This window comes from Scomber japonicus, chromosome 9, assembly GCF_027409825.1.
Source record: "Scomber japonicus isolate fScoJap1 chromosome 9, fScoJap1.pri, whole genome shotgun sequence".
Classification (NCBI taxonomy): Eukaryota; Metazoa; Chordata; class Actinopteri; order Scombriformes; family Scombridae; genus Scomber; species Scomber japonicus.
Genome location: NC_070586.1, coordinates 37,824,938 through 37,840,944, shown reverse-complemented (window position 1 = coordinate 37,840,944; position 16,007 = coordinate 37,824,938). Strand labels below are relative to the sequence as shown.

Here is a 16,007-nt window from a genome sequence, read left to right as displayed (position 1 = left end):
AATTTTTATCCAAAATATTAAATTCATATTACATCAGAGAGGTTGACGAAACTAAAATCTGCAAAAAATAGAGATGTTTTCAAGCTCAAAGGCAAATGATATGGTAGGTAGGTTTTTATTAAACAGAGCAGCTCCTCTATCATAAAACCTGAATACACCTTGCCATTACATCTGGTAAATTCAGATCAGTGTTGTTAATCCCATTTCAAAATCAGGTGATCAGGTTTGCAGTTATCATCCAATCTCTATTCTTTTTGCAGTTGTGTCAGAGCAACTGATTGACCATCTAGAATCAAAACAGCATTTATACTCTGTCCAGTTTGGCTTTAGACATAAACACACAGATGATCAGTTGTTTCTTTGTCAAAAATCTGAAATGGTCTATGGATAGGGGTAATGTTGTGGGGCCCTTTGTTCTTTGACATGAAGAAGGCATTTAACACTGTCAACCACGACATCTTTCGAAGCTGTCAAAATGTAATACCCAAACAAGCTTTTAGTTGGTGTGCTTCTTATCTTAAAGAGAGCAATGTGTGGAGGTTCATTTGAAAAGGTCTACCCCCCAACTAAATAAAATTGGCATTCCTCAGGGCTCAATCCTGGGGCCATTGCTCTTCAGTCTTTATATTAATGACCTGATTGAATGTTGTGTGGGGGCAGGGTATCAGCTTTATAAAGATGGCACAGTCATATGTGCATCAGCTAAAACATCAGGTGAGGAATCTCCAATATTGCCTTCGTATATGAACAGAGTATCAGGGGCTCAACTAAAATAAGCTTACTTTGAACATGAAAAAAGCTTTGTTTTTTCCATTAAAAACACTACAAACAGAAAATAACAAAACAATACAGGGAGAGGAATTTGAGATGGAAAATGTATTTAAATTATTGGGTGTAGTTCTGGACTCCAAAATACATTCGACAAACTAACTAACTTGCTCCGACTAATTCCACACCAATCAAAGCAGCACAGCTATATATGCATGCAATGATCTTGGCACATATGTCCTCTTGTGTTACAGTGTGGAACCAAGCCTTTTTGACTACCATTAAGCCCACTGTATCCTTGTGTCACCAAGCCTTAAAAATAATGAATTAAAAATCCTTGAGATGGCATCACGGCTACATACTGATGCTATATAATTTACTCAATAATCATTTTTTTACTCAATTTTATACAATTTTCAACCGTGAAAATAGTGTTTAAGTGTTTGCAAAATCTGCCATCAGATGTTCTATACAAGTTTTTTGACAGGTAGAATAGTAGTAGTATCACCAGGGGCACGACAAATGGCAATTGTAAAAGTGCTTTGCCGTTAGTCAGCCTTTTCCCTAATGGGCTCTCAAATGTGGAACACATTACCAACCAAAATAAAAATAATTCAAGATGTAAAAGTTTTTGATAAAAGCATTAAAGGCTGACTTAAGCAAAATCAAAGTTGTATGCATTTTTAATATGGCAGGACTTTAAATGTTTTAAATTGTTAGTAACTTGATTGTTTTCTTTTTTTCTGTTACTAAAAGCCTAATTAGGGACTGGAGATGTAAACTAGCAATAGCTATAATCTCTGTATGCAGAACATCAGCATTTCAAATAGTTTATAATGACTGTAAGTAATGCTATGTTAGATTGCATTGTCCCTACCAAATAAACTGGATAAAAATAGAATACAATTAATTTGACCTTGTTAACATATCACATAACAGAAACATTTCATAAGAAGTGTTGTGTCATCTCAGCCCTAAATAACATCCTGAAAACATTTTCCAAACGGTGCTCTGAGAATGTTCTTCCTTTTTTCATGTAACATCGTGAAAATGTTTTATTAAAAAAATGTTATGTCATCTAAGGCCTCAGTAACATTTTTATTCTCACATTTTACAAATGTTCCAATAAGAATGTTCTTCCTTTGTTATTTAACGTCGTGGGGATGTTTTTCATAACATTCTATAACTAGTCATCTCATCAACGTCCTTAAAACATTCTCAGAATATTACTGTTAAAATGTTATGTCTTAGTTAACATATAACCTTATAGAAACATTATTTTAAATAAATATTGAACATAAGATTAAAACATTTTCTTCAAAACATTATTTGAAATTGTAGGATAGCTGTAATTCTAAAAAGAGAAGAGAACATTTGTTCCTGAATGTGTTTTACTTAGAATGAACAATTTTCATCTATATAATTCCCAAACCAGTAACAGACCATGCTGAGTTTTTGAAAGTCTATTAGAAAGAGTGTATTTAGGTGGGGCTCAGCACTGTTGTGCTTATTTGTTGTTTACGTCCTGATCCTTATATGTGATGAAATTTGCCTACAGTCATAGCCCAGGGCTACGGTTGCCCTAGAGACAAAAGAAGAAGCGCTGCCACCATAATGTTAACCACCCCTGACACATCATCACCCTTATTGTGCCTCTCAATCTGAACACAGACACACACACACACACACACACTAGCACACACACACTTGCATACACGCACACACAGAACAGCAGCAGTCCAGGGCAGCAGCAGTGCTGAAGCACCATCTGTCAGCCTGGTGTCAAGTGGCTCTTGTCTCCAGTGATTATGAGAGCTCCTGCTGCCTCAGGTGGTCCATGGACCAGCTCGGCCATTTAGAGGGGCCAGGCCAGGCCATATGGTTGGTGGGGCACAGGGGGGCACCCAGGGGAGGCAGCTCTCCTCCCCTGCCACCGGACAGGACAGACAGCAGCCACAGCCTACGCCTGTGACTGTGGCTGTCTGATGAAATGTCCCAATCAGGCCTGAGTGGACAGTGAAGGGCTTGACAGACGAGGAAGACTGGGAGGGAGGAGCACAAAGTGGGAGGTCACTCAGGTCAAGGCCAGCCTGTTACTGCTTTTATATTCTAAACATATGACAGAATTAGGGAAATGTAGGGTCGCTTATGTGTCATTTATAAAAGGGAATACAATTAAGTCAGCATGTAGACAGTATGGTCATGAATAGAATTCAATTATCCAATTACTAGTTTTTTCAAAAGATATATATAGTTTTTAAGCTAACAATATCCTGTTTTATTTATATTAGATATATATATAAAAATACCAAACCAGTCAGTAATGGCTGACGACTCAAAAACTTGGGGAGGATAGGAGGAAATCCAACCCACACTGTTATGTTATTTTACACTAGTTGGCTACATATCTATATACTTTCTTATTTTCTTATGTTCATATGCAGTGCATAAGACTTTTGGAAAGGTAGGTGCTTAAAGTTAAAACATTTAACAAGATTAAAACACTATACCACCATTTATGGTATAACCTATTGAATTATAGCAGCCCATGTTAAAAGATAATATAACATGGAATCTTACATCTAACAGCATCATACTATATCATTTTCCCCCACCCGATGCAATATATGCTATTCAGTGAATGGGATATGAAATGGGTAATATGTTGCACTTGTATGGTGCCTTTCTGATCTTCCAACCACTCAAAGTTCGGAGTTCTAATACTCTTTCACACACACACACACACACACACACACACACACACACACACACACACACACACACACACACACACACACACCAATGGTACATGTTTTGGGAGCAATCGATCTTCTGATTAGTGGATGATCTGCTTTACCTCCTGAGCCACAATTTGCTTTCAGAAACCAAAACCCCTGAGTGGTAAGGAGACTGTTCCTCAGTTAGCACTGAGTTTTCAATCTGGCAGTAAATGTACAGTACAGGCTACATTATGCAATTTAATAAATGCTGCAGCTTTTCAAGAGCAAGAGTATTGTCAAAAGTATTGTCTGTTGTTTCCCCAACTGCTGGAAAAGTGAAGGGAGTTAGCCCCGAAGCTAGCGACAGTGGGTTAGCCTAACCTGACCAGACTCACTTAAGGTAGGATACTATATTTGCTATAGGTCAAACGTAGCAGCAAGTCAGAGGCTTTGTCATGATTTGACTTTTTATTCTGTTTTTATCTGGTTTTAGGCCAAACCTTTATGGTATCATTTTAGATGTTGGACGTTATACACTTCTTTTAACTGGATAAAGGTTTTTAGTGATCAGGCATGGGTTTTAGTGTAACTGCTACCTGTAAGCTTGGTGTACCTGCACAACCTGGCTTGTTGGCTTGGAGGCTAATTAAAACTGGAGCTCACCATGGTTTCATTGAAGTTGCTGGCATCAAGGCAGAGACGCAGTCCACTGAGCATCTCATCGATGATTTTCTACTGTTGACCTACACTTATTCACAGGTTGAACTTTCCACTGATTCTGCCTTAAACTGGTTAGTTTCATATTTAACAGATCTTTCAGTGTTTGTATTGGCAACTCATCTTGTTCCTCAGCCCCCATCCTGTTTGGTGTCCCCCAAGTTTCGATACTCAGTCCATCTACCTGCTTCTGTTAGGCCAAATCATCTAAAAGCACATTTCTTTTCACTATTACACAGATTTACCTCCCCCAGAACCTAATAAACTAACTGATCTCAATAACTGTGTTGGATGGCTGAAAACTTTGTCCAGCTCAATGACAAACAAAACAATTTGAGAACAGCATATAACCAACATCATTTCTCGTCATCTTGGGAAATTAACCCCTCTTTAACCCTTACATATTGTTCATATTCTGACTCGTAATTAGCCTCTGCACCAATTCACATTCATAAATTCCCCATCAGTCATTAATTAATGGTCCATGAGCACTAACCCTTTGAATGGTGATTTTTATTTTATTTTAATACAGGTCAAATTTGGACATTTGTTTATACAAAAATGTGTATCAGCTGCATTGTATTTCCATTTTTGTGTATTCAGTGTCACATTAGACAAAGTCCACCTAGCAGAAATGTGTATAAGGTGTTTTTGCAGCTCTCAAATGTTAAAATGGATCAAATTTGACCCTGAACAGTAAGTAAGGGTTAAAGCATGTGTAAAAAATCTTGGAGATTGAAATTTGACAAACAAATCAATAATGTGGTTGAATTAAGTTTTATGCAACGTTGCATTATCTCAAAATTCAGATAAATTCTTTGTACTTCTGACCTGGAGAAAATCAAGTCATCCATGCACTCATGTCAACCTGGTGGTTGATGGTGACAGGCTTGTCCATCCAAGGTGGGCCCATATGATGCCAGCGGGGGGCTAGCATCCCAAGGCTCCAGACTGACAGTGTGGTCCTCCACAGCTCACATTACCTATTGTGTACCGCAAGGTTCTACTTTAGGTCCAATTTTATTCTCCATCTACATGTTCCCATTTGCCCAAATCATGCAGCAAAACAATGTTTCTTTTCATTGCTACACAGACAACACACAGATATACCTTCCCCTAAGATCCAGTGACTCAAGAAGCCTAGCTGCTGCTGTAGACTGACTCCAAAACAGAAATCATATTGTTCAGTCCCCCAAATAAAAAAATCCCATCAATCCCCTGTCCGCTAACATTAAGCCTGTCAGAAATCTTTGATTCAGAGTTACATTTCAATCCCCACATCAAAACAGTTGTCCAGTCCTGTTACCTACAACTAAGAACAATCTCCAAACTCTGACCTGAAAAAAATTATTCATGCCTTAATCTTTTCCCGTTTAGATTACTGTAACTTTCTACTTTCTGGTTTATCACAAAAATCTCTCTCTCGCCTCCAACTAGTTCAGAATGCAGCAGCTCAGCTTCTTACTGGTTTTAACAGACCCCAATACTCGCTCCTTGTTTATACTAGAATTGATTTGAAGATTTTACTGATTACTTTTAAAGCACGCCTAGGTTTAGCTCCAAGCTACATAGCACACATGTTGACTAGCTCACATTCATAAATTCACATGGGTGAGCTGGGCCGCAGCCTTAGATCCTCAGGTGAGGCCCTTCTAGTTGTTCGAAAGTCAAGGTTGAAATCTAGAGGGGACCGCGCTTTCGCCATTAGGGTCCCCCGGCTTTGGAACAAACTACCTGAGGAAATAAAGCTAGCAGAATCAGTAACCTCTTTTAAATCACTTCTTAAAACTCATTTCTACAGACTAGCTTTTATGTGATGTTGTTTGTCCGTTTGTCTGGTTGTTTATTGCTGCTATCTTTTATTTCATTTTATTTTACACAATCATCATTTCACTACTTTTGCTTTGTATTGTGCTGCTTTTGCTTTGTCTTTGTTTTTAAAGGTGCTATATAAATAAAGTTATTATTATTATTATCATGGCTACAATAAAAACACATGGTTAATCTTATGGGAAGATTATGGATAACTGCCCTGACTCGCAGTTAGAAACAGGAAATAAACAGCAGTCTGTTTGTTAATGCCTCTGTTTTCTCCTCCTCTGAATGAGAAATTGGCAAGTTTTACAAGTATACGTCATGTGAACTGCACCACTGCGCTGGTTGAGAATTACTATGACCACTAGATGGCATTTGTCACTCAAAAGTAAGTACAGGTAATTTTTGGGCAACTGCATTATACCTGGCTTCAAAAATCAACTTGGTGACATTTTAGAACATTGAGAGTTACACAGTTAATAAGCGCTTCCTTTCATCAATGCACCTTTCACCACTGCAATAAGTCATGGAGAGGTAGGTTCAGACAACGCAAGGTAAATACCAGATTCACCCACGGACCCTGGGGAAAACTGAGGGCCCCTACTGACCAACTGTACCTCCTCCTCTCTATGCATTGTGCAGTCTTCTTATGCTCAAAAATTCCATTGCACCAAGTTTTCTGTGCTGTGCAGTTCATTGTGTACAGTTGGTAATCCATCCTTGGTCTAGCCAGTGGTGACTTTTGAGGGAACAAAGCAAATCAAATATTTAGGAAGCTACCATTTTAGCTGTGTCACACACTCCAGTTAACTAGAACCTGGCTATCCTGGAGTATAAACTACTTCACTGAAGAGATGTAATATCTGCAGACAGGAGTTAATGCTACAAACTCTAGATCACAAGCTTCCAGCACCACCTATTTCACAACGATGCATTAATGAATTGTGCTGTCACTTTTGTGCACTAATACACAGACAATATAAGAATAGCTCAATATCTAATGAGAGAGCTAGCAAAAAATCATACTTAAACAGTAACATCCAGATGATACATTGTTCTTGTTAGCAATTCTAGTCATCCAAGTATTGCAAGGAATCATATCAGACTGCATTAGGCGATAAAGTGCTGATGTTCAGTGGCTCTGTAGAAAGTAGCATGGAGGATAGGGTGATGGGTTATAGGGTTAGGGTTAGGGTTAGCAATGACTCAATACTGTATTTAATTCACTACATTCTCTTTCTTTAAGGCATTCATCTGTGTGCTCTCCTCTGTGTTGCACTGTGTCTACTCTGCTCTTATATCTGCATTTATATACTGTGTTGCATTAGTAAAATGAATCTTTATATTCAATTTCATTCCTATTACATTTGATTTTCACATTAGGTGATGTGTCAACTCTTTTCAATGAGTGACGTAAGTGCCTGGTAAAAAATGTTCACACAGACTTTTTTGTAATATTGGTGTTTAAAAAAACTTGAAATGGTACCTTTTCCTTTTTATCACATAAAATGGTACATTTGCTTTTTGTAAGAGTTAAGAAGACTGTTTCGTGTGATACATTTTCATATAAGAGGTTACTATTATATGTGTCTTATATTTCATTTGTGACAAAACTGAAAATCACATGACAGAGTTTATATGATGTTTTTTTCCTAAATGACAAATATTTGATACATTTACTCCTGCTCAATTATATTTTTATGATGTAGTGTACATATGAGTTAGATGATACTGACAAATAAGTCAAACTATTTGGATTCTATTGAGGCCAAGATGAATCACTCAGTGAAGCTTCACTGCTCTGTTACCTAAAACTATGTATGAGGAGCAGTCAAAGTGGTTATGTTCAGGAGCAGAACTGCATTCAGAGAAAAGAACCTCTTACAATAACAAGGTTTTATTACTACAAGATATTTCTTGTGAGTCATTGTGACGCATTCTGACATTTGTCTTTGCAATAAGATAATCACAGTTCATCATAATCACAGAATTACCTAATAATCTAACAAAAACTACATAACTACAGTAGCTCACTAAAAACAGGCTAATTTGAGAAAATGGATAGTGTCTCGTAGTGAGAGTGAGACTGGATGTATGCACATTTTACTGTTTTTACACCGTCTCGTGGCGTTTTTCTCCTATAAATTCGGTGTTGCTTAGATTGTTGAAACGGAATCTTTGTATTCTCTTGTGCGCACACAGGAACAACTAACTCACCATTAACTAGGGTAAGGAGATGTAAAAAACACGCTACGAGCAGAGAAAGTACCGAAGAGATGCTGATTGATGAGGAATACTACTACTACTACGACTAATAATAATAATAATAATAATGATAATAATAATGATGATGATAATAATAATTATAATAATAATAATAATACTGTATGTTTACCATGTTTTGTTTTTCAATTTTGCAGTGTGGTTTTATATTTCCTCGATCATATGGATTATAATGTTCCATATCATATTGAAATATTATTCCCACATAAATGTCAGATTTGACCATAGAAAATTAGGTAGAGGTCAAATGTCTATATGTATAGCGTTCTTGCGCGTGCATGTCACTTGGGCAGCCCTTTCTAATAGCTGTACTCGCAGCATGACGTAGCTTGAAGGGAATCTTACAACGGATAATAAAAGCTTTGTAGCTCGGATTATTATTTTTTCAGTTTTAAATTCAAATTCATTGTTTCTATATATTAATCAATCAATCAATCAATCACTCAATCAATCAATCAATCAATCAATCTGACAGATCCAGTATTGGAGGCATCTAGACTACATATTTTAATACATCTTATTAGTGTTATGCTTATTTTATTCAAAACTCTTGTAATATTTGAAGATTTTGAGTATTTCACTTTTACATTCTGATAATGTAAATAACATTTGGTTGCATTATATCTGTTTGTAAAGATGGGGGAATCCGAACGTAATACAATTTTATGAAAATTAATGAAGTAAACTAGGTTTGTCATATGCCAATAAAATCTGATAGTTTATGTCACTTAGTCCTGGTTTGAGTGTATTTTTAATACATCATCTATAAACAGGAACATTTGTATGCTGCTTACTCTACAAAAAGAAAAACAACAGTTAGTCTGTTGCTGCGGAGGCCAAAAGTTCCATCATTACAGATCAGACTTTACATATTACTTTCACTTTCGAAATTCTATAAGTCTGTTTAAAAAGAGTAGTGTGTGTGTGTGTGTGTGTGTGTGTGTGTGTGTGTGTGTGTGTGTGTGTGTGTGTGTGTGTATGTGTGTGTGTGTGTGTGTGTGTGTGTGTGTGTGTGTGTGTGTGTGTGTGTGTGTGTGTGTGTATGTGTGCTGCCGCTGTGTGTGTTCCTGGTGTTAGTAGATTACTAACACAAGAGGGCGTGTTGGTGTGTGTTTGAGCTGCTGCTGCTGCTGTTGGTCCTGGTCCTGGCCTGTCACCGCTCTGAATCAGGGTTCACACCAGCTGCTCTCTGCTGACAAACCGTTTCCACTTTGCCGTTTTGGTGATATCTTTCGTTAGGTTGAACAATCATCTGTTCCTAGCCTTTTAGAAAATTCACTAAAACGTTTCAGGCTCGCATTCAAACCATTCCTTCCAAAAATGCTTGTCACTGAGCTTAAAGCCAGGATGTTTCTCTAAGTTTCTGTAAAGTTAACATTGTGGGGATTAAAGATTGTTATCTGTCAGCAGCACAAAGAAACATTTAATCGGTTTGGTCCATGTTTCCAAATATAGTAATTCGTCTTGTGTATGGCCATGTTTAGGAATGTTCCTGTATGGCCTACTGTATGTACAGTACCTCTAACAGGGTCAGAGGATGTGCTTTCCTTAACATGACCGTGTTAACATCACTCCTAGTACCAACAGTAGACTGAGAAATAAGAGAAAAAATTACTGAACAGAAAAAGAGCAAAGAAAAGCTGGAAAACAAATGATTTGTAGCTATAAGTGTGCCAGTCTGTGCTCGCGCGTGTTGGCTGGCTGGGGGAGGGGGGTGGAGGGGAGGGGGGTAGAGCCAATCAGCTGCTCATACAGATGACGTGCTGCTGTCCTACGTCAGCTCCGCCGCTTGTCAGGATCAGAGCTGTACACACACCGGGAAGAAACACACACACACACACACTCCCCTCTCCGAGCTGGACAGCGCAGCCCCTGGCCCGGCAGCCCGGCAGCGGAACACACCGACAGCCTTCTAGGCGCTGCAGCCCGCTGTGACAGTGGACCTAACATCGCCTTACTTTGTGGAAATGGGAGACATGGGGGATCCGCCGAAAAGTAAGACACTTGACCGTTGTTAGGATGCGATGATTCTGGAACCAAATTCTTCCCAACTTAAGTTGACTTAGTTGTGTTGTGATGCATGTATGTATACATATACTTTTCATGGCCTATACTGAATTTTATAGACGTGTCAGAAAAGGTTTAAGTTAGCGGATGTTAACCTAGACATTCCCCCTGACAATTTAACAACAATAATAACAATATTAGCATACTACTAATAACTAATAATAATAATAAATATCATCATCATCATTATCATCATGTTATTTTAAAGCCATTTGGTACATTATTGAATGAATCTACTTTTATCAGCGGACAGCTGTGGACAAAGTGTGTGATGTGTCCTGCTCATGCTGCTCTTCCAGAGAAGCGGCTGGTGTCTCTATGCGTGGGCTGCGGGAACCAGATCCACGACCAGTACATCCTGCGGGTCTCCCCGGACCTGGAATGGCACGCCGCTTGTCTGAAATGTGCCGAGTGCAGCCAGTACCTGGACGAGTCCTGCACGTGCTTCGTCAGGGACGGAAAGACTTATTGCAAACGGGACTACATCAGGTAGGACGGCCGGGACGGGACAGACTGGACGATCCCTTCAGATATACCGGAGCTGGAGCTGCATGGCGATTGGAATTATTATTACTATTACTATTACTATTACTATTACTATTATTATTATTATTATTATTATTATTATTATTATTATTGTTGTTGTTGTTATTATTATTACAGTAGGCCATTAAATATCACATTTATAATATTTGGGCACATTTATGCATGCAGCTCTGCTTTCAGTAGGTCAACATGAGTTTAAATATTGTGATTAACCATCTTTACTGCTAAAACAATTTGATGTAGTACATCCTCACAGCTCAGACATGTCAGTATTTCATATTTATAACTTGTAACAATGCACAACAGTCTTTTAATCAATGATTCCGATCAGCGAATCCTAAGAGTTCTGATTTGTGACATATGGACCTGCATAAAATAATTAAACAAAAAAAAAAAAAAAAAACATCCTAACTTCAGTTTTTTAAAACACATACATTACTCATTGATTTGGGGATGTTATTATAACAGGAGATTAGATCACAACTAATGACAAAATCCTTATTTATACCAAAATTATGCACAATGTCGATACAGATAGATTGCATCGTTCAGAAAAACAACCAAAGTTTAGTATGATCACAGTGTAGTATCATATAGGCCTAACCGGAACGGCATTACATTGCTAATGTTACAACAATTACAACAACAACAATGACAATAAAAATAATAATAATAATGATAACAATAATAATGATAATGGTGATTATGATAATAATAATAATAATAATAATAATAATAGACTAATAATAATAATAATAATAATAATAATAATAGACTAATAATAATAATAATAATAATAATAATAACAATAATAGCCTAATTACAACAACAACAATTGTTTTTTCAAAATGTAAATATCCTTGCACAAAAACAAATATAACCTATGGATATTTTGTATACGTTTTTCAAAACGCCATTATTATTTATTATTATTATTATTATTATTATTATTATTATTATTGTCAACCCATATTATCAATCGTGTCGTTTCTGTGGTTACTGTAACCTATATATGTTATAATTAGATTTGTGTCTGAGCTTCTTGCAGTCAAACTGATCGGATCCCTTGGTGTGTGTGTGTGTGTGTGTGTGTGTGTGTGTGTGTGTGTGTGTGTGTGTGTGTGTGTGTGTGTGTGTGTCTCGCAGGTTATACGGGATTAAATGCGCTAAATGCAACATCGGTTTCAGTAAGAACGACTTCGTGATGAGGGCCCGCTCTAAGGTTTACCATATCGAGTGTTTCCGCTGCGTAGCCTGCAGCCGGCAGCTCATCCCTGGGGACGAGTTCGCTCTCCGGGAAGATGGGCTCTTCTGCCGGGCCGATCATGACGTGGTGGAGCGGGCCAGTCTGGGCCCCGGAGACCCGCTCAGTCCGCTGCATCCCGCCAGACCACTGCAGATGGCAGGTAAAGTCCCGGGCAGAGGGAGACAGGCCATGGCTGAGTTTCTAGCTCCGACTTTCTTTTTTTTTCGAAGTTCCGAAGCCTTTTCACGTAGTTGGATTTTGTCCAGGGCCCTTCAAACAAAAACGGTTTCTCCGACTTGACTGAGAGGACACCCGACAGCGATGTTTCTTTGTAACATTTAAAAACTGCACCTCTTCTCATTGCAAAAGTGATCTTACGAGGCGCAGTTACATACAAAATGTAATAGTAGACTGATTGCCATGTTCCATCATAAGTTGCATTTTCATGTCGGTGAAACATCGTCCCGTCTCAGGGAAGATGCTCCTGGTGTCTGTTCTGGATTCACACTTGGCTCGTTGATGTTTTCTGTTGTTCTAGTTTCTGCTCCGGTAGCCTACATATTAGTATTTAGGATTCCCTTGTCGGCTAGAGCCTACTCGGTAGATTGAGCTGGCTCTGTTGTTACAAACAGCATACACAATGTTATCACTGATGGAGGATGAGCGCAGAACATTGCTCAAATGAGAAATGCTGCACAGTGCTTTGATTGTCTGTGGCGGTTAAAGGCGGCTTCTCTAGACGGCTAGCCTGCCTGCCGTATCTCCATCCCGGTCTAGTGGTTTCATGACCTTGGATCAGATTCGACTAGTGCAGTGCTGTCCTGCCACATCAGAATCATGCACATGCAGAAATGCCTGCTGCTGAAACCATGAAATCATGTTTAGAACACATTTATCACAGGACTGTTTAATTACAATGCACACACGTCATATAGGCATTTGGGTATTTTATAAAATGCTTGGATGTGATCTTTAATTGAACTAATTCTATAATGTCAGCAATTTGGAAAGTCGCTTATTACTAAGCCAGGAAACTTTTAAAAGACCAATAATTTGCAAAAGTTTTGCATGGTGTGTTTCAGGCTATGGCTGTTGTTTTATATACTTCATATCTTATCCGCTCAGCAGTCTTTGTCCTCATCTTTATTTGGGCGTGTGACAAAATAAATGATAAATGATAAATTGACGTTGTCTTTTCTGGGCTGTTTTCTCGTCCTTTCTCAACAGCAGAGCCTATCTCGGCCCGGCAGCAAGCGCTTCGGCCTCACGTCCACAAACAGCCAGAGAAGACCACCCGTGTGCGAACTGTACTGAACGAGAAGCAGCTGCACACACTGCGAACTTGCTACAACGCCAATCCGAGGCCCGACGCCCTGATGAAGGAGCAGCTAGTGGAGATGACCGGCCTCAGCCCGCGAGTGATCCGTGTCTGGTTCCAGAACAAGCGGTGCAAAGACAAGAAGAGGAGCATACTGATGAAGCAGTTGCAGCAGCAGCAGCCCAATGACAAGACGGTAAGAGGACACAGCAGACTGAATATGACCAGGCTACATTAAGAAAAAACGCATGTGGGTTATTTTATTTATTCTTAGGTAACAGAAACACCCCAAATGTTGCAACTCTAAATATAAGGCCCATTTAAGCTTGCAAAGTATTATTTATAAAGCCTTAGCAATAACTTTTCTCAGAGTATCTGACAGCGGTGGTTTAAGATTCAACATGTTTATATAAAGGCATGTGTGCATAACCTGAAAGATGATAAAGAGCTTGAGCTTATTTGTCGACACGCTCACACAGCTGGGATGTCAAACACACCTGGAAGTTATCATCACATCACGTCTTTATTTATTTTCTTATTTATTGATCGGTTCTGCTCATTGACTGCTGGGGGTATTTCAGACGACCCCCTCCCCCTAACACACACGCACCCACAGAAAACACACAACCACACCCGGCCACCCACACTGCATCACCTGTAATCACCTTCTAAGAATATTGTGGGTGCTGACCACGAGGCGTGCTCTTGCAGAACATACAGGGAATGACAGGAACCCCGATGGTCGCGGCCAGTCCGGAGAGGCACGACGGCGGCATCCAGGCAAACCCAGTGGAGGTGCAGAGCTACCAGCCGCCCTGGAAGGTCCTCAGTGACTTTGCGCTGCAGAGCGACATCGACCAGCCGGCCTTCCAGCAACTGGTGAGTTGTTTTTGGTCACTAAATCATTAAGTCGCCATGCTTTATTGTTTATAATAGGCCTACATCAACGGGCTTATTAGATATTATATTGTTCACATTCAACGTGCAGTGATTCCTCCCTGCAGAAAAAACACATTTTTATCTACGTGGAAAGGTATTTAAAGTCCTTTGATCTGAATTCAAACTAATATTTACAAATTTCATGAAGCTTGCCCTCCACAGATGAGCTTTTTATCCATTCCTTAGTTATTCAGTCATAATGTCTCTGGTATTGAGATGCGCATATAAAATGACAGGATGGTTTCACGTCAGAGCAGATGGGTTTTTTTTCTTTTTTCTTTTCCCCTCATGTCCCATAATCAGTGCTCAGCATCGTAGACCATTGATGTCATTCATTTCACTTGTCAAATCTGGTTTACTAGTTTTCCATTAAATTCATATTGTTAGTGACAGGCCACTGTGTTGTTTTTGGCCAGATAAGCCTCAGAAAAGCGGACTTTTCAGTCAGGGATGCTCCAAGTGAGGAAAAAGGCCACAGGCCTAGTGATGGCTTTTTGAACTTTTAGAGATAAATGTATTCTATCCCATTTCATTTGTTTTTCTCCTATGGAGCAATGCATTACACACATCGTGTCACAGACTCCCGAAATCTCCTGACATGAGCTCCACCGTAGAGGCGCAGAGGCTGTAGATGTTCCTCCGCCACAGAAGTGGATTATCAGCATTTTTGACAAGGACTGAAATATGACAGCTAACTCAGGTGGAGTTTAGAAACCGTGTTAGTTAAGGATAGAGAAAAGGATGGAGAAGTGTTTCATTTAGTCTAAGACCAGGGTTCAGATCTACCTTAACCCCGCGTAACTGAACTGACTTAGTAGTCAGAACTTTTTTCCTTTTCCCCCACAAGTTTAGATAGGTTATATTTTTTTCAAGCTTCTAAGTGGCCGTTGTTTCTTTTTAATTTACGAAACAATTATCACGCAGATTTGAATTCTTCAGTCAAATAGATATCAGTCAGGGCAAACATCAAATCTGCCTTTATTGTAGGACAATGATATTGTAAATGAACTAAAACATATACATATATATATATATATATATATATATATATATATATATATATATATATATATATATATATATATATATATATATACATACATAATGATCCTTACATTCTATTATCTGCTCAGCTTGGCTCCTGGAGATAATAATTTGCATTTCCAGCCATGTGACACACTCCTCTGTGCTGTTTCCAGATGTTTCATATCTTGTTTATTGTTCTCCGCAGGTCAGTTTTTCGGAAGGGGGGCCGGGTTCAAACTCGACGGGTAGCGAGGTAGCGTCCATGTCGTCTCAGCTTCCAGACACACCGAACAGCATGGTATCCAGCCCTATTGAGGCCTGAGTAGAGGCCGCATTACGGACTGAACAAACTACCCCTGTTCATCCCATCCCTCCCGTCTGCACCAAACAGCCCCTGGTTGTATTTTGACACTGTGAAGACAATCATGGGATTTTACCACAGCCACTCACTCCTGTGTCCATCCAGATGGATGCGTCATCATGGCTGGTGCCGCTTGTTCACACGCCTGGTTACAGTTTTGCCAAAAGAAAAGACATGAACCTGACTCCATCAATAAATGGG

The 16,007-nt window shown here is 39.1% G+C and overlaps 1 protein-coding gene across 1 annotated transcript; it reads left to right on the top strand.

Annotated features, from left to right (window-relative positions):
• The first annotated feature begins 10,270 nt into the window (after positions 1 to 10,270).
• Positions 10,271 to 15,767, top strand: isl1a (ISL LIM homeobox 1a). The gene is made up of 6 exons (XM_053326015.1): positions 10,271 to 10,298; positions 10,670 to 10,859; positions 12,063 to 12,322; positions 13,390 to 13,676; positions 14,192 to 14,359; positions 15,651 to 15,767. Exons 1-6 carry the CDS (start codon positions 10,271 to 10,273, stop codon positions 15,765 to 15,767), a joined length of 1,050 nt encoding a protein of 349 aa, XP_053181990.1.
• Positions 15,768 to 16,007: the final 240 nt, after the last annotated feature.